At 38.3% G+C, this 24,440-nt stretch overlaps 1 protein-coding gene across 6 annotated transcripts in view; it reads left to right on the plus strand.

Annotated features, from left to right (window-relative positions):
• The window catches only part of DCAF5 (DDB1 and CUL4 associated factor 5), a 71,014-nt gene that overhangs the window by 40,862 nt on the left and 5,712 nt on the right, over nt 1–24,440 (plus strand). For all 6 annotated transcript variants that reach the window (XM_032690318.1, XM_032690324.1, XM_032690319.1 and 3 more), the window contains exons 7-8: nt 11,517–11,583; nt 21,502–21,629. In XM_032690318.1, coding sequence (XP_032546209.1) covers nt 11,517–11,583; nt 21,502–21,629 — 195 coding nt within the window. The remainder of the gene's footprint in view (nt 1–11,516; nt 11,584–21,501; nt 21,630–24,440) is intronic.

Consider the following 24,440-nt stretch of genomic DNA (forward strand, 5'->3'; position numbering starts at 1 on the left):
TCATAATTATCAGATGTGTTACTCTTACTTTGAAAAGGTATGTGTGTTAAATTAATACAATTTCTTTGCATAAATAAAGCAGAGACTACTAGTTGAGGAACAGTTTGATTGTTTTGTCTGTTGATGGCAGTTAGACTCTATACTGATCTTTTCAGTATCATTTTTTTAGTGCTCGCAGATTGTGACAGGTGCTCAACAGAACTTGGATCCAGAACTCCCAACTTGTTACTCTAGAGGGAAGGTGTGCAGTAAGCTGTATACCATCTCCTTTTATTGGAGCATCTCTGATGCAAGTAGATTGAAATCTCTTAGCAAAAAATTGTATACCACTAATGCTTTATGGTCCAAAACGCAGAAAGATTCGCTTGGTAATGCCAATGATCTTCTTGGTTTTTTAAGTTTAGAAGAACGCCTTCTGAAGTGCTTATATGGTTTTGAGGTATTTTGGGACACAAACTGAGTGACAGGGGTCTTAAAGAATGAACAGCTTTGTTTCTTTTTGTGGCCTTGCAAACTATCATTTTCCTCAAAAAGCATTATTGTCCTAGTCCTTGTGAACCTCATTTGAAAATCAATGAACGGTATATATGAGCACTTTTCCTAAGAATACCACAGCCATACTTTTCTTTTTTCTCGCAAAGAGAAACAAAGCCCGTGAGGCACTGTTTAACTGGTGTTTTATTTGCACCCACTTATAACTGCCTTCATTTGCTTCCCTCAAACTCTCTCTTTTGTCTATGTCACTAGTGTAATGACCTCATTCACATGAAACCGATTTTTTTTATTCTTTGAAGGTGAGCTCTGATGGTGGTAGATAAACAGGTTCAAAATTGTATGGCATTTGCATTGTCCAGAAGCTCACTTGAGTCATACAGCTGTGGAAGGGAGGAAGGGTAATGTAGGCTAGATGGATCAAGCATGACTCTCAGCTTCCCACTGTCTTTGTTGGCTGCAGAGATTTGTGTGAGTCTGTAATTTATCCATCCTTCTGGTATGAGCATCCAGGTCCAGAATTTTAAAAGCAGTTTATTTATGCATCTTAGTCCCACTGACTTAAGCCTAATGTGCATGACTTTACCCTAATGTGCACAAGGGTTTGATTAAATACAGATATTAAATATGTGAGAATCTCAAGTCATGCTAAGGTGCTGGGTGAGTTTCTGTTCTTCTTGTCAGCATTAGAATTTGGGAAATGTTGATTAAATGCTAAGGATTTTTAGTTGCTAGACTGGTATAGAAAATATCTTCTTGTATCTGAGGATACAGAAAGTATTGAAGGGCTTCAGGTACCCAAATGCATTTTTAAGTGGAGGAGGCTCAGAGGCCATAGTGATGGGCAGCAGCAAAAACAGGCCCAGAAAAAAACCCACAAAACACAATCACCCTCCAAACTAAAATAGACCAAAAGCTTTTCTTGCTCAAGAATTGTTGCCTGTGTCACAATGATGAATGCTGTCTGTTCATTCCTTTTTTTCCCCGTGTAGATAATATGAGGCTCTATAACACTTGTGGTTGTAAAATCAACTGCCTATTGCCTGCTTTAAAAAAGAGGGGGTGGGGAGAAATAACTTGTACCCTGTGAATCCAACAAAAAGTGGCTTGACTCTGGCATGCCCTCAGACATTACATCACCACTCAGCCTTTTCTGTTGACATTACACTGGTATAGGAGAGTTTCAGGAATGCACTGCTCGTGGTACTGCAAGACTCCTCCAACTCCCTATAAAGTTACAGCCTTCATTATGTTGAAATCTGTGTTCTAAATAGCCCTGGTTAGGGACAAGGCAGTTTTTCACAGGACAGAATTATTACATGAATGTAACTCTTCCAAGAACAAGGTTAGCTGTATAGGTGCCAGTGGTCTTGTATCATGGTATATTGCCTTTGTAAAGAAATAGAACTTTTCAGTTGTACTTTGTGTCATCTAAATTAAAAGTCTTTTATCTTGGGAGGTAGTGCTTATCAATGTCTAGATTTAAGAACTAAAAAGAAGAAAGGGAATTATTCTTTTACAGAATGTATTGTGGGCTTCCTGTGCACAGAAGAGTTCTTAATGAATAGTAGCTTATTACAGTCAGCATTTCTTAAAATATGAAAAGCACTTGGTGTGCAAATATGTTGCTGTGCTTGGATAGAAAGAAAATCAGTGTCTTATTCTGTCTTAAATTTGGTTTCTTCCAAGAATTACTACTGAGATTGTATTTTGCTTTTTGCTTCATCTAAACAGCAGTTTAAATCTCAGCTATATACATAACATTACATACATATACAATGCATACATGAGATTTATTTGGCTGTGAAATTATTTAGTAATTTCTTCCCCATTATTTTTCGTAATTGACATGGGGTAGTCATACTGAAAATGTCTCTCCAGAATCAAGGTCTTGACAGAAGGTGCTATGAATGTTTTTTTAACCCTTATTATTCTGATTGCCTCTTCTCCCATTCCTGGTGCATCCTGCCAGCCCTATTTCCTGTCTCCATTCTCTTCTGCAGCCCTGTAGACCTTGGCAGAGGTTTTTAGACATGTAGACAGTAATGCACAAGTCCAAAAGGACCCATACTGAAGCTAAATTCTGGTGGAATAGAACTCTGATTCAGGAGTCTTTGACTTTTGCAGGCTACGTGTTCCTCCTAGTCACAGGAGATCTGCAGTTTAGTAGCACCTCTTACAAAACTGGGGAGAGGGAGGGAAGGTGAGTGAGCAGGAATACACTGCTAAAAGTGACACACAATGGGTGCTCTTCTTGTTGAGCTGTTAAAATTAGACCTTTAGTAGACACTGAAAAAGCAACTATGAATTCTGGAGGATTTTGACTAATATTTGATTTAATGTATATTTGAAAAAGTAAAGTAGCAGATGTCTGCAGAAGACAGAAGAGAGCAATTGGGGTACATGCAGTTTCAGCCATGTACAGAAGAGTCTCCTTCATATGCCCAGATAAACGGGTTACTCTCTTTGGAATGTAATAGGAATATTTTCCCTGCCATAGGAATCCTCAGTAAGGATTTCTAGGTTGCTTTTTTTCATTAATAAAATTACTGTTATGGCCTTTCTGCATGGCAAAAAGGCAGCTGTAAAAATGTTGATGGATTGTTCCCAATGATGGTTCTGTAATCTTTTAAAACTGCCCCACACAGAGTTGGCTGCTTATAAGAATAGGGATTTAGGGAGTGGGAATACAAATTTTTGGCTTTGAATTTTATGTACTAGAAGCAATTTGTACTTCTCCAGTCTGCTGTGTCACAGCTTTTACAGGCCTGCTTCTTACTGAGGAGCAAAACGTCTGTTGTGAAAAAGCCTTTGGATATACCTGTTTGACTTTCAGACTGAGATAGAAAACTTTTAAGCTCTTTTTTGTGCCAGTTCCAGCCTTCCTGAAAAACCATTTCAAACAGTAGAGGTTGCAAACTGCTGTCCTGGATAGTATGAAAAAAGACATATGTTTTCAAAGCAGATATGTTTCTTAATATCACAATTTTGTGAGCCCTCTTTAAATTTATTAAATATTGAAAAAAAGACATCATTTGCATCCCAGAAGTTATTATAAAGCAGAAGATAAAAGCTTGTGTAGATATCCTTTCTTGTTGGTGAATTATTCTTAACCATGAGTATTCCAAGACACATTTCAAAGAGACCTTTCTCAGTTATTTCTCTTCCTATTTTAGTTTTTTGATTTGAAAGATAGGAATTAGAGGTTAGTAGCCTGAACGGATGACTGCTCTTTACTTTGTCCTCCTAGCCAAACACCCTGGTTAACTGTCTCGGAGAGAAGAACTTCTTAGCTGGTAACAGTGAGAGCTGCTAAAAGGAGAAGAGGCAGCCACTCTGACTGCAGTTGCAGTCAGGGTACAAAGAAGGCAGTATACTATTGAGAGGAGGGGCCCTGTACTTTCCTTGGTCTGTACTCGCACTCATCTGACCCCTATAGAATCTGGCTGAAATACATAGTGAGAATACTATATTGAATGACTCGTGGCAATTTGTATGGGGTTTTACTGTAGCAGCTACTGAATCAGACCCCTGCTCTGTCAGGGACTCCTATGCTGGCACAAGGCTTGTAGGTGGGAACATACCTATGGAGGAGGTCAGCAATGGTCGTTAGAGCAGATTTTCAAGCTATTCTCAGTGAGAACTCTATACTAAAAACGTGAATTGATCAACATAAAGGTACCAGCCTCACAGAAAGATCAGGAATCGCAAAGAGATGGAAATACCTGACTAATTCTTGTTTATTTCTTAATTGTTTAAGAAAAGGAGTGCTTTGTTCTGTGGGAGATTCTGTTTTTTTCTTGAGTTCCTCTGATACTGCCCATCTCAAACAAGCTGTATGGTCTTGCTCTTTTCTTGCTTGTTTGTTTCTTGATGCTTTTTAAAGAGGAAATAGTCTTTTCCTCCTCCACAGTTATGTCCTTACCTTGTTTCCCCTCTGGTTAGCGGGTACTCTAGCAATAGAAAGATGAATTGAAAACAAATCTGTGGGTTTTCTACCTGCAAACTTAACACTAAATTATGATCTAACAGTTAATTTATCAGCCATTTTTTAAAGTGGAAAAAATAGCAAGGGAAGTCTCATTTATAAGGAAGATGCGTAGAGCAGTCTTGGCACCACAAAAGGTCCAGAAGCAGCTATAAAAAAAAATTTGGTTGTGTTTTATCAAGCACTTTTCATGTAAAGTATGTATTGTATAGCAAGACCTGTGTTCATGGTTGTGAGATATATATACATATACAAACACATGTGTATATATGTGTATATATATATATATATATATTAAGGAGACCTTTCTTGATTTTTGTTTTTTTTTATTTACAGCTTGCTTATCCCTCTTGGAATAGTTCCATGAGAAGCAGATTGTTGTGATACGTTGTGAGATTTTGCTGGGTTCAAAGATGAGTTCACATCTGGGTTTCCTGATGTTTAGTTAGTGGAGTGTAACTGTGGTACTGCTTTTTGCTTTTTTCTCAGTGGCTAATCACAGCACGTCTCTCTCCCTTCTATGTGATGGCTGCCCTTTTGCAAAAGAATATTTCTGAACAGTCCATAATTCTGAAATCCTCAGGTCCTCTGTCAAATTTGAAATTGGCCATTAGGCTTAAAAGTTCTTGGAGATGGAGAGTTGCCACAAACAACAAAATATCATAAGCCCTGTTTACTTAGGAAACCTTTCCTCCTTGGAAAAATACACAGTTTTTATATTCTTCATGTAAATTGGTTCCTTCTCCAAAGTGCTGGTTGCTATGAATTTCAGTCTCTTTTGGACAAACAATATTTTTCAGACTTCAGTGGTGCTTCATGTCAAACTGTGGTTTCCTCAATGAGTATCAGTGTATATCCCACCACAGAGGTGATGTGCAAGGCAGCTCATCTCATGTGATCTAGAGGAATTAATACCTGAGCTTAGCAGACTGCCACTAAACCAGATTCTTTATCTGTTGTCATGGGAAAAGAACCAAAAGCTTACACCCCACCTCTGAGTTATATTATGTTACAGGTAATATATGGAGGGCCTGTACATCCTGTCTCTTTAAGGAATGTGCATAGCAGCATAACCGTTTCAAATTTGGATACTTCTGTGCTTCTTCCCCAGCATGTAGCTTTTTACTTGAAGAAGATAAGGGATGGCTCACTAAAAGCCTGAGAAAAAATTTGCCTGTTCTGATCTGTTCTGCCCCACGTTTCATTGGCCCCTCTGAGTAAAGGACAGACATGCTCAAGTGAGTGGGAATTGAGTCTCTTTCAAAGCTGTAAAAAGCAGCATGGGATTTGAGTCTCTCTAACAAGCATTTTACTGTTAGTAACTTGGCAACAACCACTTTTTAAATGGTGATATTTTCTGTGCCATTACCCATGGTCTTGTGCATCCATATGGTGATGGTGCTTTTTAGTTTGTGCATTTAAGACAAAGTCTCCTACATTCTTCTTATTCTCCCCTACATTAGTAGGGCCATTCAAGAGACTTGCTGATACTTTTGGAAAAATGATCCATATCTGTTAGTCCCTTATCTAGGGCCGAAAGCTCGAAATTCTCTCTGATATATGTCGTAAGTAATAGGACATTTTATGGAAGCAGGGAATGTGGATGTTCCAAAGTAAAATAAGGTTTGATTTAGATACAATTTTATTGAAATAATCCATTCAGTAGCTCCTGAGGAAATGTAGCTTATGGGATGTTGAAAGCTTTCAAAATGGCAGTGCTGAGAACAAAAAGGAAATTTTCCAGAGTGGTAGTACTCTGCAAAATGCAATGCTAATGCTACTATTACAAGACTATAGCAGCAGATTAAATCTCCATTTATTTATATCAACTGCTGTAATTTCCTTGGGGAGAGAAAAAATGAGAAGAGTTACAGTGGAATGAGTGGGGAGCGCTAGTCCAATATAATTCTCCCAGATTCCTGATGGTAGTTCATTTTAAGCATTTCATGCGTACTTGAAACTCAGACCTAATTTGTGTTTTCTCCCAGCAGCGGATTCTAACCAGGCCTGAGAGTTTTCTTCCTTCTAAGGCAAACTTCTGAATCAGCAGCTCATAGTCATCTGGAAACCTTTCCTGTCATTGTTACTAACAGCTAGACATAAAAGCTGATTCTGCCCTTCTAAAAAAACTCCAGTATTAACAGCAAGTGTTTTTTCTGTCTAATCTCATGTACATATGAATATTGTAAATGTTGATTTCAAAAGTCCTGGTCAGATACAGCAGCAAAACTGCTGACAATGAAACATGTGGGTTTAATGTTGGTTTTGTCCCCTCCAGACATTTGAGCTCCTCGCACAGTGTCTGGTCTGATTCTTAATTCGACGCTGCAGTGGTTCTTGAGGTTATGTTCTGCTTGGAGTTTGTCTTTGGGAGGGAGGGTGGAAGGAGGAGAGTGCTTGCTGTCTCAGCCATTTAGGTGTATCTGTGAATGCACATGTTTTTGTCTCCCCCTGGCTTGCCTCTGTGATTTAATTATTTGGGCGTTTGTTCTGAAAGTGAGGGAATTGAAGGTACTCTGCTATGACTTATGTTTTCAACATCCCCTCAGGACCAAAAATCATTGTTCACAATTAAGGTGGAGTCTATGCAGTATGACGTTCTTTCATCTATCCCACCCCAACCCTTTCTTTTTCTTTTCTTTCTTTTCCTTCCTTTAAAAATCCTTCCATTCTCTCAGGATTTCAACCTTATTAACTATGGTTTGGTGCACTTCATAGTAATTATTTCTTTTGACTTTTCTAGCACTAGGGACTGGCTTTTTCATTTTCTTAATCCTTATTCTCCAACTTCGAAATAGTGAGGAGAACTATTGGCTTATTGTTATATTAATAATAAATACATCAAAGAAAAATTTTCACAAATGGTCATGTAAATGTCCTAGTAACATCAAGCCAGCTGTACTCTCCAGAGGCCTTATGTTCCCATTGTCTTGTGCAGAGAGTACTAATTGGAATTGAGTTTCTTTTTCAAATGTCATGGAAGAGGCATGTTTTTGAATTTAGCAGCTTGGGTGTCTGCTCTCAAAGCTTCTTGTGGCAAATTGTTCTTGCAGTAGCTGTAGTCATGAGGTTGGTCTTCTGGCAGTCTCTTGGTCTTGGTCCGAAAAGTCGCTTTCTAGTTCTCAGACCCTCATCCCTTGGTCTTACAGAAAAGGACCACCAGAAAAGGAATGCATTTGGGGATTCAGTTCTATATTGTGAGAACAGCAGGAAAACATGTACCCTAGAGGTATCCTAACAGGGAAAGAGAGCAGAAAACAATGCTGGCTGCTACCATGGTGGCAGTGGAATCACAGGGATACAAAATAGTTGAACATTTTGTGGAATATGATCAATTTCTGGTACTTATTGTCAGAGCTAACATCAAAATAAAATTTAAGTATATATAAAAAGTTTGCAACTTGCAGGCCATTGCTTACAACATCAAACTTGTGTAGATTACTTTATCAATTGATGCTTTTCACACAAACTGATTGGTGTCTCAGCGTCAAGATTAAAGCCATAAGTACTTTTCCAGAAGAGCTCAGGTCCCAAGCTGAGCTTGTTCTGGGACTGAATATAATTGCATTGCAGATATTTTATTAATTCCTACTTATTTTTCTCTTAATTCGTTCTGGAATACTTTAGCCAAGTGTGTTTGATTGATGCAAATGTCATTAGGCTTGGAAATGATAATGAAGTGAAGGACTTTGTGGTCCTTTTAAGTAGGTATGAACTATCTCAATTTGAGATAGTTTGATTGAATATCTTTGCCATTGGAGATACTAGAGCCATCTGGACACGATCCTGAGAAATCAGCTCTAGATGGGCCTGCTTGAGCAGGGAGATTGGACTAGATGACCTCCGAAGGTCCTTTCCAGCCTCAGCCATTGTATGATTTTGCGAACTATTTTAGGCATTTTGTAAATTTCTTTCTTTAAATTCCCCCGATTGTGATCACTTTAATTTATGCAAGACTTTGTGCTGAACTGCAGTTTTTGCCTCTGTCTCTGTGGCCTGAGTTTGTGTTCCCATTGGTGTTTTCGTGAAGCTGTGATATCTGATGGAGTGTAAAGGTTTCAGGTAGGCATTTTCCTGTCACTGCCTACTTCTCCCCTCCTCTTTCCTCTCCCCCGTAACCCAAAACCCAACTTCAGTCCACTAAGACAATTATTTCCCTTTTTACTCCAGCAATCTTTGAAAAAAATTAGTCTGAAGAGAGCTCTGGAGATCACCTGACTGCTGGAGAGCGTCTTGAAAGTTAGGTCAGGTTACTCAGGGAATTGTTCAGGTAAATTTTGGATTTGCATGAGTAAAGATTCCACCACCTTCCTAGGGCTAAGTTGCAGTGTTTGTTATACTCCTCCTGAACATGCTGTTCCTTTGTGCTTAGCTGGAATTTCTCTTGCTGTGGCTTGTGACTGTTTCTTCTTGAGTGTCCACTGCATGCCTCTAAGAGGAGGCTGGCTGCTCAATATTCCTTCCAAGAGAAAAATTGTTGAGGTCCACTCTGTCCTTTCCCTCTCTCTTCTTCTGGCTAAAAAAGATCAGTTCCCCTTAGGTTTTCCTTGCAGGTCACATGCCTTCAGCTGCAGCAGCCCTCTTGTCCACTCTGATTTGTTAGTGTCACTCTTGTATTGAGACCCAAGCCAGACACAGTACCTCAGCTGTGGCTTCAAAAGTGCCAGGTGAGGGGAATAATTGCTTGTCTTGACCTCCTGTTTACATTCTTGATAGTGCATCAAATTGCCATTAGTCCAGATCACTGCAAAGGCACTCTAAATTTTGCTATCTTTGAAGCAAGACGGAATATACTGGGATCAGTGGTCTTTGCAGCTAGTATATTCTTGTTCAGTGGCCAGTGATACACCAGATTTCCTACACAAGTGTGTTCCTCTGCAAATAATTTTGGAAGCAGATTTGAAGAAACCTCACAGGCACTCCCTTCCCTGCATGTACATGTGTTTTTTCTGTGTTGTGTGTCTGGTGCAGGATATCTGAAATCTGTCACTTTGGGGCCCTGTTATTGTTGGTTTGTTTGGTTTATGAAGTAAAGTGCTAAATTACTCTCATATTGAGGAGTTGTTTGAACTTGTTTGGTTTGGGGGAGGGGGAAGAAAAGATACCATGGTCATAAATCCAAGATACTGAGCTTTCTAGGTGTTTTAGTTAGAAGTCTCTGTTTTTCATCATATGTCTTTGGCAAACTGGTTGCTGCTTCAACAACACAATTTGGTAATAAATAGTAACAATTGGCAACGTCTCTATATAAATGAGACTTTTTTTTTCCACGTAGCATTTCTTCTCTAACAAAACGTATTAGAGATGTTTTCTGTCTTGTTGTTGGGAGCTTTCCTGTATGAGCCCTAATATGTGGAGTTTTGGCCCAGTGACTCAGGCTGCTGTGGGCTAACATTTATGAGCAGTCAAATGAAAGGGGAAGCACAAATTCCTGGCACCGTCAGGTCAGTTTGGCAAGGTAAACTGCCTAAGTGCTTGAACTTGTAGAAATAACTTTCTGGCTTGGAAAGTATGGATTCATGAGTGATGCTGAACTAGTGTGCACAAGCTTTTAAAGGACCTTTTGTTTGATCAGTGCCTCTTACCTGTCAGCAAATGAGCAGAATTGCATTCATAAGAGCTTACTCACATCCTGCATCCTTAAAAATGAGAGAAAAAAGAATGGTTGGATTATGATAGTAGGAAACCAGAGAAGGGGTTTAGTGGTTGGTTACTGCATTTTTGTGACTGAAAACATCCAAACACTGCACTAATGTAATTAGTATTGCAAACAGAATATGGCAAATTTATAGCCATTTTCTCAGTGTTAGCATATATTTTTTGCTTCTCAGTCCTGTGCTATTCCAGGACTTGTCTTCTCACTTCTTGATGTTAGTTTGCCTGATGATTTTATGTATCCCTGGTGAATGAAAGGCAGAAACCAGTTATATTTTTGCCAAGCAAAACAGAACTTGTTTCATATCAAAGGTTAGAAAAGGGACAAATCTGCTCCATGTCTTTCTTTTTCTCCCTTCCCTCTAACCTAATAACAATAATAAAATGAAAAATCCAGCTTCTTGACTGTATTGATTAAGCAGCAGCCTGAAGTCAGGTGAGAGCTAAAGATTTACACTGTCTGCACCAGTATAACTGGAACTGGAATCTGCTTTAGGTCCTGCCATGTCATCTCATCTCTAATTTGGGAGAAAAATAAACTGTACTCCCTGTCATTTGTTGGAGGGTAAGTATTTGTAGACAAGGCACAGTTTGTGGCCTCTCAGAACTGAGAGGCATAAGCTTTTTACCATGTCAAATGTCATGTCATTCCATTGCATGTTTGTAGTATATTAAGCTACTTAAAATTGCATATTGCCTGAAGTTCTGCACAATAAAAAGATTGCTTATCATTCATGCACTGTTGAAAAGGGCAGCCTTTCATCTCTTCAGAGTAACTATGACCAGGAAAAAAATTAATAGTGTGATAAATGTGAGAGGGGGGTTTAAATCACTTGAGGCTTGCTGACAGTGAATATTTAGCTTTGGTTTTGTTTGGTGTTTAAGATTATCTTCAGTGACTGACTTTTGGTGGTCTGGGTTGATGAGCCAGACACGTTGTGCTTGTGTGTAATGGACATGCTCTCTTCTTAGGTATATGTTTCATGACATTTTCCTTGGTAGTTCAGGAGATGAGAAAAAAGGATTAAATACTTCAACATTAAAAAAAAAGACCAGAGTTGCAGCCTGCAAGATAGTGTGATTTAGACATGCTTGTATTAAAGCCAACCAAAATTCATAGCCTTATTTAGCAAAGCAAACATATACTTTGGGCCGTAGGCCTTAGTGAAGTATGCTTTTAAATTTTGATCCATTTCGCATACAACATTTTTGTGCTGGTACCTCACCGCCATTTAAAGGTAAGTTGATCAGTGATGTGCAAAGAATGATGGAAATTATCCTTTTTTTCTCATTTTTGGTTTGGAGAAACTAGATCAATAGTAGAATAACATAATTCAGGTGATACTTTGTAGTAAGCTGCTTTTATTTTTATTCCTAACAGTACATCCTTTCGGGCTCTGATGACTTCAATTTGTATATGTGGAGGATTCCTCCCGATCCAGAAGCAGGTAAGTTTTGTTGGTTTAGAATTTGTTGGAGGAGTGGGGCAGAGGGGCAGGTGTCTGACAAATACTAATTTGTTTTTTGGAAAAAATTGCTTTTCTCACTCACCCTGTGAATCTAGAGTAATTCTGTGGAAAGCTGGATAAGGGAGAGTTTACAAATGCCTAATCCAGTCTCTGGGTGACAGTGGCCAATGTCATTTGAACGTTTTATCGTAATGATTTTCTGTTTGTTTTCCTTCTCATATGATGATGATTCATTGCATAATGAAGCTTGCAGCATAAAATGTTCACAGGGTTCTCCTTATAGCTCCAGTGCATTGGCCTTCCTTCCCTCTCTTTCCTCTTACACCAAAATCCTCCCAGGATTTCCAATGCAAAGGAGTTACACTTTTTTACTTTCTGAGTGGAGGAGCACTCTCAGCTGTTGGAAATGGTCTCTTTTAACTCACTTCTGACCCGTTCCCATGCTGGGGCAGACATTCTAAGCAAATAGCACTAAGACGGCCCTGTAAGAAATTGCAGGAGAGAGGTGTTGGAGTAAAGAAAAGCAGCAATCTGTGGGGGATGTAACAGTAGCATTGTTGATGCCACAGTGAGTCAATGCTTAATCTGATATGGTCTAGCAGAGTTTGGCAGTATGATACTCTAAACCATACAATACGTCAGCATCTCTCTTCTGTTGAAACAAATCACTGCTCTTTTACAAGGGTGTTAAATCTTAATTGAAAGAGTCAAGACTTTCAAAAATGTACTAGTATTTCTATTTTTAATGGCTCTGGCAGTTTAAACTCTACATTTTAGTGGTATTAAGTACAACTGAGTGCCATCCTGTGATCTCGAGTGCTTTAGTGAGAGACAATTACAAGCTGGATTAGAGGTAAAATGAAAATACTTTGTTTCATTTTCAAGGTTGTTAATCACAGCTGTATAATCCACAGCTGAGAGGATGACTAGCCTCTAAAAGATTTGGTTAATGGCAGAGTTTTGAGGAAAGTACCATTTTAATTTTGGGAGTTTTGTTTATTTAACCAACATTTCATATTGCAGTCCAGAAGTCCTGCTAACTATACCAGTAGCTTGGCCTTCACTGTTTTACTGCTACTTAAGGATTATTGTGTGGACTATAGAACTACATTTTATCCATGTCACTATACTTGTCTGGACTTCTTTTGTAAATTCTGGATTTGAGATTTTGTGTTTATATAGCTGTGATGCTCTTGAAAACTTTTTCCCAGACAGCTGCAAATTACGGACTTTTTATCTGGGACTTTGGCACAGAGTGGTATCTAGTTCTTGTTGCACCTGTACTTAAGCAAAATTATCTATTTCAGAGTTGTTATTAAGGATGCAGCTCTGTGAAAAAGATATATGCTTACAAAAAAAAGGTGCAATTGACAAATAGCTGATACATTTTAATCAAACCAATTTACAATTTAATATGTGATTTACCACAAAACAATGTCATATGTGTTTTGTTCAGCTTTTTTGTTTCTGATTCTTGTAACTTGAGGAAGGGTGTCAGTACATTTGCAACATTTCAGTTACAAAATGAATTACTAAATATCAGTTGCCCTCCATGGTTGCTTAATGGATGAGAAGATCCTGTTGTAGGAGGGTGTATGTCTTAGTGTCTTGTAACTCGAGCAGTTCTGTTTTTGAAACATTTTAGCAAAACTAATGAGCTTTGTTCTGTTAGACCTAAAGATTCCTCTTCCGTGGCAAATAGCTCATTGGCCATCCAAATCACCTGTGATAGGCTTATTGAAGCTATTATTTTCATCATTCAGCTCTTCTTGAAGGGCTGTGCCTGTTTTGAATGTGATGAAATGCACTTTCTTAAATCTCCTCCTGCTGTTTAGAATAATTGTCAGACAGAGATGTCACTGTGCTTCCTTCTTAGATAAAGAGTCTTGCTGTAGGGATATGAAGACTTTGGAAGGCTTTTACTTCAATGGAAAACTCCTTGTTCCTATGTTCTAGCTAAAATAGGAGTGCCTTAGGGTCTGTGACCTGGGAGGGTGGAATGTGGTCTTTCACTTAAAATAGAGTACAGACTAGACAGGGTAATGTAATGTCCTGTACCGTTTGTTGGTATTTTAAACAAAAATATCTATCTGCTTTCTGTCTTCCAGTTGAATTCAGACATTGTGTTGCTATAAATATTTATGATACAACTCTTAAATTGTATCAGTTATTTGTAAATAGTGAGCTTTTCACAAACATTTTATCTTTTTAGAGAGTTGCATCTTTAACAATAACTCTGAAATAAATTATTTTGCTTAAGTACAGGTGCACCAAGTACTAGCTATCTAATGGTTAGCAGCATTAGTGCACAAAAGATGAAGAAAATTGTGAAAGATCACACCAGTCAGACAATTGCAAACACATTTCAAGTTGGAGGAACATGATTACCTGTGTTGGTATTTTGCCAGTAGAATTTGGGCAGGGAGTTCTGTGAAAAAAGATATTTCCTAAATTGCTTAGAAGCTATTCTATTGAGGAGTTTTACTGACTGTCTCTCTCCGTAGTCTTAGATTATTCTAAATAGGGCAGGATTTTCTATGCCAGAAGGTTGGGTGGTTTTTTACCACCTTTTGTGGTTTCTTAAAGGTGGAATAGTTTGCTCATTTTTCCACTTTCTTCTCCATCCAAGTACTATCCATCTTTCCACTGTACTTCAGAAGTAATTGCCAAATGTTTGGTGAATTTTTTAGCCAATTTCATCTTTAAAGTGTACCAGTTTTCTTCAGAGACACCTCCTAGCAAAGTTAATACATTAGTCTGGCAGAAGAAAAGCAGTCCTGAGTTTCCACAGCTTTTACCTGACTCCAAGGCAGGTTGTAGGTGAGAAGAGACATGACCTGCCCAGCAAGCCTGTTAACATATAAGCACTTCAGGCATTATTTAAATGTAACTCCTATAAACAAGGTAAAAAACCCCAGTTAAAAGCAGAACCTGACATGTCTTGTGGGGTAATAGAGGGCTTAGTAGACCAAGTGTTTTGCAAAATGGAGTTTACATTCCTCACTCACTACTCTGAATCATCTCTGCAACTCAGAGCTTGTCTCTTGCTTTTGAAATATTGCTCCAAGATGCTCTGTGAGGGATACAATATTTATTTGTGATTGAGAGACAACTGGGGATCCCTCAGTTTATGTGAGCAGGCTGTCACTAAATCAGAACAGCAGTCTGCATTTCAAAACCTCTTTTTAATTCTGTCCTTGACTGTAACTGCAAGCAAGAAAGGGCCTATCATTGTGGTCTGGTTACTAAACTAATTGCACATATTTTCAGCAGAACTGATGCAATTTTATTTCCTTTTGTTTCCTCCCCCTTGGTCTTTGTAAATGCAGACATTTCTTTAGGCAATAGAATTCAGCAATAGATCTTTTCACAATATTTGAACAGGGTTATCTCATTGGAGACAGCTTGTAGTTTAAGTTCTCAAAGTCCCAGGTGGATAAGTGAAGGCAAATAATGAATAACAAATAATAGAATGTTTCTTAACGTCTTCACTTATTTTTGGGATATTTTATATATGTGCACACATGCATATATGCATACTATGCATGTATGGGTTGGGATGCAGGGAAGCCATCTGACCCAATAGGGAGCATGCTCTACAAGGTTTGTATTTTTTAAAAAATATGATTTTTTTTGAGGTGTGGTCTTGGAATCTAAACTGGTTTATTTTCAGGATGGTATTTTGTCTCTTTTTTCATGTCAGTCAGTTGACCATAGTGTGCTATGGAACAGTTGTTTAATTAACACGGGAAGTAAGTGGTGGGGCACTGTAGTAAAGGTTCTTGTGTTCAGTGAAATTGAAACTGGTTTTCATGTCATGTGGATGTAATAATACCACAGGCCTGTGGAATGTACTGGCTAGATGGCATCTGTCAGAAAACAAGGCAGTGTTGGGTGCTTTGTAGTGCTGTGGACAAGTGGGAGAAGATTCAGCATCTTCGAATGATTCTCTCACCAGCCTTAGCATGCTTAATAATTTAAGAATAGAAAACTGAAGACAACATTGAGCACTGGGAGAGGCTAGAGAAGCTTTAGTCCCTAGCAACTAGCCATCTGATAGTACCAAAGATCCTTCTTCTTCATTGTATTGAACATGTTTGCAGCTACCAATACAAAAGAAATGCAGAGGCAAGCAGTTTTCACACCTCTGTTAAAAAAAACCAAAACCAACCACATAAAAACCAAACCAAAACAAAAAACCCAACCACACAAGAAACAAACAGCTATTGTTTGTATGATAATTTCAATTACTTTATTTCTGTTGTGTTCAGAAAGCATAATTGGCGGGGATAATTTGCATAATTCCAATAACATTGTGAAAACCATTGCGACCTATGCAATTAAGCATACCAAAAAAGCAGTGTCTCTCAGACCAGGAAGGGGAACAGACTGCAAAGGGTATGCCCAAGTTTATTTCTGTAGTAATTTTGTCTTAGTTTTCATATTGTTGTTCAGCTGTACTGGTGATAACAACAGTGGGAGGATTGGTATAGATAAGGTGTAGATAGATATGGCAGGTATTTAGAAGCAACAAAAGAAGGAAGAAAATATACATCCAAAAATAGCCTCTACCATACAGCTTTCTGCATTGTCTTTACATGTTTAAATTACTTTTCTCTTTGGCTTTTGGAACCTCCACAGAGGTACAAGACCACTGTGGGGCTGGTTCTAGGCAAAGGCCAGGCAAAGTTGTTGGTTGTTTAGAAGAGCATGTTGTCTGAGGCAGGTGCTGACGTCAGCCGGTTGCTCCCTGCGCTTTCACTAAAGCTCTGCAAGGCTATGCTGATCCTTTCACCTGGCCTGGGAGGTGAAGAGGATATTCAAAGGTGACAAAAGAAGCAGTTGGAGCTCCAGCTCTAACAATGGACCTGCTTTCTTACAGAAAGTAGTGCTACTAGTGTCTCCTTTTACTATGCTGGGAGGAGAAGGGATCTTGGCCATCCCTTGCTGTTCTCACCCCATATTTAATGTGACCAAAGTCAGTTTTACCTGTGCTGCTGAGAAACTTTCGGTTCCTCTGTCTGCTGCCAGAGCTGGAGTCAGATTCCTGATCCCAGTAGTAGGTATGCTGCAACACCCTTTGCTCTCAGGGCAAAAGTAAGTGCATGTGTTTAAATCCAGCTTCTCTGCAGACAGGTTTCCAAGGAGCAAAGCCATCTGCTGGCATCCATTGTATGAAACAAACACAGGTGGGTGTGTGTGTGTGTGTGACGAGAGAAAGACTTTTAAGGAGTCTAATCATAATCTGCTGCACTGAAGGCAAAGACCCCATATGCTATGCATATTGGCTTGCATTGTGCTGTGCATTTACATTCCAAACTACAGTGTCTCTCTTTGTTAGCACATCGTGACCTCATAGGATTCAAATGCAAAGCAGTGGCCTATGGTCTAAATGTGTCCTGGATTATTACTAATGAAAACTAAATTAATTTTAAATGAGCTACTACTGTAGTGCCAAATACTACAGTGGAATGGTATGCTATGGCATACTGGCAGCAGCTGCAAATATCTGGTTCTTCTCAGGAGTTTTCAGCACTTTGCGTAATTTAACAAGGCTTGTATGAAGTTATGCTTAAGTCTGTGGAACATCTTTCTACCATATATGAACAAACAGTGGAACTTTTTTTTCAATGTCTTAGATAGAAAGGACTTCTTAATGCGGTCAGTTAATTAGTCTGTTACAGAGCCAGTGGATGATAGTTTCTTATCTCAACAAGTTCTCTGGCAATTTGACAGGTTTTTTTAATGTTTGGTACAATGCATCTTCCATTAGTTTAGAGACTGTTCTACATTCTTACAGGGTTTCTGCGTTAGAGCACTTTCCTAAAAATTTATCACTTTCACTTTTTCCTTGTCCTTCAAATAATTCATTCTGGATTTTTCTAAACGCTGCTTCATGCTGTACGATTCGTGTAGTGGAAATCAGAATGATGTTCAAATAACTCTCCTTCATTACAATTTACTTGAGTTATTTAAAATATGTTGGGATGTACCATCCAGCATGTTCACAATATGTCATGTCAATTCATTCACACAAATATTTACAAAACCACATAATTAAGAAGTATATCATTAGCCTAACATTTAAAACACAAAATATTAAAGCAAACAAGAAGTACTCACTTTGGCTACTTAGTAGACATCAACTACTTCAAAGCATTGTATTATTCCTTCCTTCTGTATGTATGATAGGCCTTGTGTTGCCATGGTATTCTTGTCAATCGCGTACGGGAAGTCTGTTTTAAAATATACACTTCAGATTTAGCCTTTTATAAGTTATTTCTTTCTGCTAGTCAGATATCATAATAGGATATTAGTTAAAGGATTTTTTGAGGTTTTTGTATTACTCCTCTTTGGAACACTTATTTGCAGGGTATAGATGAAGAGGGACTTCCTTGACATTTCACTTTGTGTATCAAATAAAAGCAGACCAAAAAACCCATTGACCAGCACAACTAGAACACTAAACCACTCAGGACTGCCATTAAGCATAGCAATTTGGGGTAGTATTGCAAAAACAACCAGTACCTATTCATCCCTTCCATCCAGTAGTTAGAGGTTGTAAAGTTAGAAAGTTTCTAAAATTGGCATAATCGGCCTCTGAAGATTTTAAGGGGTTTTTTATATATATTATAAATAACATATATGTAAACTAATGGCCTCTATATAAACACTGCTTATACTTGTGGTAGCTAGCTAAGAATATAAAAGCTGCCATGCTAAGAGTTGCAGGACCTGTGCATGCCATTAAATTTAAAAGCAAAGAAATAACACCCTCTTCCCCTAAAAAAACCCCAGACCTCAAAAGGAAAATTTGAGTGTTGTTGGGATAGCAGAGGTCAATTCTGCTGAAACAATGCAAATGAAAATACTATTTCAAGTGAAGACAGCGAAGAGAAATAGAATTTATTACATGCAAAAAAGGAAGATAGCCTCAGGAATTTGAACAGTTTCCACTTAATGTACAGATGCACTTTTTTTTTGCCAGCAGACATGAGCAAACTTAACTCACACTGTGAAATGGCTAAAGCTGAACGGCTGCAGCTAAACCTCTGCTGAGAGACCAGGGGGATTCCAGACAAGTCTGGACACAGGCAGATATCTGCCATACATATACTAATGTAATATGATGCCAACTTTGCTGGGCTCCTATAAAATGAAAGAACCGCAGTCAGGATAAGGTTGTGGAAGGCTTTACATTAAGGACTTAGAGATTACATAGGAGTTGGTAGACTAAAATTGCTTACATAGGAATTCGTAGACTAAAATTGCATCAAGCAAGAAGTTGTCCAACAGTGAGGTTCTAGGACAGTCTATTATATTTGACACAAAGATTATCAAAGTATTGGTGGAATCAGTACTTTCTGGTTTAAATTATTAAAACCTCCCATACCACTAGTAAAAGCTGACTGCTAAGATTTGTACTTCTCCTGGGGCAATTTCATGTAATTGGGCAGTTAGTTCTTTTAAGGGGCTTTGTAGGGAATTTCACCTTCATTTTAAGAGGAGTGAGGTATATTCTATTACTATGCTTCCTCTGAATTTACTGTTAGCTGCTTAAAAGGAATTTAGGCAACTTCAATATTAAATTAGAAAGCTTTGCAGTTCCTTCACAGAGTCATAAAATCATAGAATCACAGAATGGTTTGGGTTGGAAGGGACCTTTAAATAACATCTAGTTACAACACCCCTGCCAAAGACAGGGACACCTTCCATGAGAGCAGCTTTCTGAAGGCCTCATCCAACCTGATCTTGAACACAATTTCTCTGAGCAACCTGTTCCAGTGCCTCACCACCCTCATTTAAAAAAAAATACCTTCCTTATATCCAATATAAGCCTACACTCTTTCAGCTTAAAACCGTTGCCCCTTCTCCTTTCACTATAGGCCTTGGTAAAAAAGTCTGTCTTTCTTGAGAAAGTCCCCTTTATTGAAAAACTGCCATGAGTTCTCTTTAGAGCCTTGTTTTCTCCAGGCTGAACAACCCCAACTCTCTCAGCCTTTCTTGTAGGAGAGGTGTTCCTTCTCTCTGATCATTTTTGTTGCTCCGCTCTGGACCCACTTCAACACCTTCACATATTTTCTTGTGCGGGGGTCCCAGAACTGGACACTGTGCTGCAGGTGGGGTCTCACAAGGGCAGAGGAGAATCACATCCCCCAACCTGCTAGTCACACTGCTTTTGATGCAGCCCAGGATACAGTTGGCTTTCTGGGTTTCAGACACTGGCTGAATTTGACTACAGCCTAGGAAGCCTGTGTTCTAGACATGGCATGCTGAACACTTTTCATCCAATTGCTCTTAGTGTATTGATAAACATTCAAGAAGTGTCTTCTGGCATTAAATAACTCTTTTCACTGTTCTGCTAGGAAAATAACCATGGATTAATTCACACTGCTGACAGTACCATGGAAGGCCAATGAATGACTGAGAAATGCAGCCCAAGATACTGGTGCCTTAAATTTGTATTTCATCTCCATTATAATTCTTTCTTTGTCTTTCTAACTTCTGACTCTTTTGTAAGTGACTTGTAGGGCATATTTCTTGTTTTTTACAGAATTCAGGCAATCAGAGTCCATGGATAGTTAACACTTTTTTTAGGCATTACTTTCCAACTTGGAAACGTTTCCTAAGCAAACTATCTCTTCATTCCCAAGGTCTCTTTTCTGGAACATTTGTCACCTAGGTCAAGTTAAATGTTGAGAACTGGTCTTAATGTAACCATCTACTGTGGCTTGACAGATACAATTGGATTGACAACTCTGATCTGGCTGGAAGGAATGCTGTGGGAGTAGGGCAACTTGCCATCAGCCATAAGTATCTAGCAGGATGAGCAGGACGAAAGGACATGAAAAATCTCATAAAGTGGAAAAGAAAATCAAAAGAGCCCAATTTGTCATTTAATAAACTTGCTCTCCACTCTGTTACTTCTCAGTCAGATTTACTTACACTGGTGAAATCTTGCTCCAGTGGCTGAAGGCAGAATGTACCTCTGAACCTTCACAGAAAAAAATGTACCCAAATAGGAGAACTGCTTAAGTTGTAAATGACAAGGTGGTTTTCCTCCGAAGTGGTTGTCGAAGTGTTCCTTCGAAGTGTTTTTATTTCCCATCTTCTGAAAGTTTGGTTTTCTTTCACTGAAGATGTTAATCATAGCATGCTGATGGACACTTGTTTATTCAGATACACAGGTGTACTTTCTAACAAATTGGAATTTTAATTATGTAAATCTATGCATATAAAAAAATTGCTGTGTGACAGTTTTCTGCTTTGGTGTATAGACCTAGCAGGAGTCAATGACCAAGCAAAAAAGTTAATTGCCTTCTGTTTTGAATTTTACCACTAGCACAAAAGCATTCCACTTCGGCTAATTCACTGCCTTGTGACAAAGAATTATATAACCCGCTGTTCAGATGTGTTATTTCAGGTCCCTCCTACCCATCAGACTAGAGTCAACTGTGACAATAATACATTGCTGATTTAAAAAATAAATTTGAAAAATAGTATAACTATTGAAAGTCAACCTCTTTATTTGTCTCTTCTTCAAATTTACAAACTGTGAGTAGTACCATGCCTCTGGCACTACAGTTTCAGTGGTGAGTTCATTATGTATGTTGTTCTCATCCACATAGTTGTCATATTAGGTCAAAAACCTTCATTGTTTGTTTAAATGAATCAAAGTGAGACTCCAAGTCCTAATTTGCAGGAAGGATGCTTTTCAGCCAACTTGTAGCTTTTCATAGGAGCATTGCTCATAAAATTGGAATTCTGCACCCAACACAGGCCTTAAAATATAGAAAAATAAAGCTGAAGCGCATATAATATGACTTTACATGATTATGAATGAAAGTAATATGAAGATTTAATTATTCATGTCTATGTGTGCTTGTTTTCCCCTAGGTGGCATTGGCAGGGTCGTCAATGGTGCTTTTATGGTACTGAAAGGTCATCGGTCAATTGTAAACCAAGTCCGGTTTAATCCTCACACTTACATGATCTGTTCTTCTGGTGTTGAAAAGATTATAAAGGTAAGATTAGTTGTCAAAAAATGTGTTCTTTCAATGTTTCAGGAAGAAATGCTTTGGTTTTTTTCAGTGTCATTCTTTTCCACACCCAACCTGTCTTCTTATCTTATTAATTTGTAAAATGTCTCTTTTGCTGCATAAACCAATGCAAATTTTTAATCGGGCATTTTACCTTTAAACTGTGTTTCAGTTTTAAAGGTTTCAGAGATAGGAGATAGGATCAGAATTTTCTGGCCTTTTATCTTGAGAAAGGAGTTTTTCTCCAGTTTAATTCCATACATACCCAAAGTATCATGAAAACACTCCTTCTTGGGAGAGTCTGATCACAGGCGTAACGTGATCTACAATTTCTGGTACTCTAGTCTAAAATTTTATAAAAATATCTCCAAAGACTAATGTTGAACCTTAGCCTAGCCTGACCCAGTTGAATTTAGCCCAAATAATGCCTCAGGAGCCCTTCTATAATTGTTGTACATATTTGTTCAGTGAATCAGTTCAACATACCTTTTCTGTTCCTCTGCTTCCAGAGGAAGCAAGACTCTTAACACCTTTCACAATATGTCTTTTCTGAATCCTTTACGATGTATAGCATTTTTAGACAGTTTTTACCTTTTTCTGTGGAACTGAAAGTGATAAGAAACTTTGTTAGGTTTTGAAACTTCTTTCCTTAAAGAAAGAAAGTCAGTATTGTGTAAGTAAGGCAGAAATCTTTTTGTTATTTGAAGGTGGGGAGGCAGAGGATTATGCTATACTAATGTGATTTGCATTCTGCTGCCATAGATGTTTTGCTATAATTTAGGTCTATCAACAGGATGAAAGAAGCCATAACCATTTAATTTTGAAGTAGAATAATAAGAACTGCTGCTGCTTCTGTTTGTTGAATAACTTCATAAAAATCTTACCTGCATGTGTCTGTAAATAAGGTTGTTAGCTTATTAGTAAATACTTTAGCCAGTTACAAGTTGACTGAGTGAACTTGTCCTGCAAAGGAATATTTTAGTGATCTGCAACTTACAGAGCAGAACTGGCCCAATATCCTGGGACCATGGCCCAGTGCCCAACTGCATCACTTGCCATTACAGCTAGTATCAACATTTGGGTTCTGACTGTAGTTCAGCTTTCCTTCTCTTCTGTCTTCCACTGGAACTTTGGTTTGCTTTTCTACTTTGTTCTTCATCTGTGTCTCCCTGACAGGTTTGATCACAAATCTATTAAATACAGGCTTTGAACAAAAGTGCATTGAACAGTCTTAGCAGTTCACTGATTTTTCCATTTCCAAGCAGTCAAAGTGCCACTGTTTAACAACAGTTTTGCCAGAGGCATTTTTTTTTGTTTTGGGACCCTGATTCATGCAGCCTGAATTTTCTCTTTTGGATTTTAGATCTGCTGACCCTTCACCCTGTGAATCCTTCCTGCATGAGTGTGCTTAGACTGTTGGATTAGCACTGGTATAAACATCCCCTGTGTTCCTTTTGTGTACTTCTGCTAGGGTTTTGGCAGGGCATTTTTTTGCCTAGTGATTAAAAGGTTAGTTCGATTAAGGCTCCAGTCACAGGTTGTGTAACTCTTTCAAAGCACCTCTGCTTCAATGCTTCCTTAGAAGAGAACGCCTGTTGTGTCGCAGTATGTGCAATGGAACTCGTGTAACTGCTTTGAAGGAACTGAATTCCCCAAACATTGCAAACTAGAAACAAATTAAGGAAAAGGTGTTTAATGTATTAAGTTTATTAGCGAGCCAGAATGTCTTACCTTTTTGTTGTATGTGCTTTTGAATCAGCTTGCAATGTGCCTTGTTTGGGGATCAGGTTGTTCTAATGCTTATCTCTTGTCTGATCTGCATAACTTCAGCCTTTAAAGGTACTGTTTTAGTGAACAGCAGTTTGTGGGTGACCATACAATGGTGATTTCTTCTTTATTCCAGCTACTTCTATAGATAGGCTGAAGACTAGTAACTGCCACGAGCAGAAGGGTAAAACAGGAAAAACATAACCAGCAGTTTTGAGGGGCCATTTACTGCACTGAAAACAGCTGGGAACACAAGTCCTTCACTAGCATGGCTGTCTTTCTTTCCCCCATATAAATGCTTGATGTACTTGCTTAGAGAAGTTGAGATGACAAGAGAAAGAGCCACAAATAAAAATAGTAGTTGGGTTTTTTACGTTTTCTTATTTTGTTCATTTTTGTTTGGGGTTTTTTTTGGTTTGTTTTAATCAGTTTCTTAAGAAGTGTCCTTCTTTTTACTATCCTTTAAGTGTCTTCTAAAATTTCTGGAATTAAATCACAGAAGACAACTTCACTGTGATTGGTTGGTATTCTATTCCCTCAATTATAGAAACTTTGGGATTAATTAAAATGTGTATGCAAGTACTTGTGTGTCTGAACCCTTAATTTTTAGACTAGCTGGCCTAAATTTAGTACTTCAAGAAGGGAGAAACTAATAGCACCAGCATGAAGGCATAATACAGACAAGCCATTCAATAATTCCATATACTTCTGCCAACACACTTGCTATTTTAATGCTGATTGCAAATGAGATAGAAATTCATCTCAGGTCTAGCCCTGTAGAAAAGAGTAGTATTCACAAGAATGGTTTTGACTATTGTGGTTGTGCTTTTTTTGCTTTAGTTTTGTTTTGTTTTGTTTTAAAGCACCCACAAGAATACAATTCAGTAACTCAGTGATTTTTGCTAGGACCAAAAATAAGACTCGACAAGCTCATTAATAAAGAACACTAGAAGCCTTGATCCATATAGTGTGTTCTGGGCATATCAACACAGAGGAATTGCTCATTGCCCTCCATTTCAGAAACTTGAA

This window comes from Chiroxiphia lanceolata, chromosome 6 (genome assembly GCF_009829145.1).
Source record: "Chiroxiphia lanceolata isolate bChiLan1 chromosome 6, bChiLan1.pri, whole genome shotgun sequence".
NCBI lineage: Eukaryota > Metazoa > Chordata > Aves > Passeriformes > Pipridae > Chiroxiphia > Chiroxiphia lanceolata.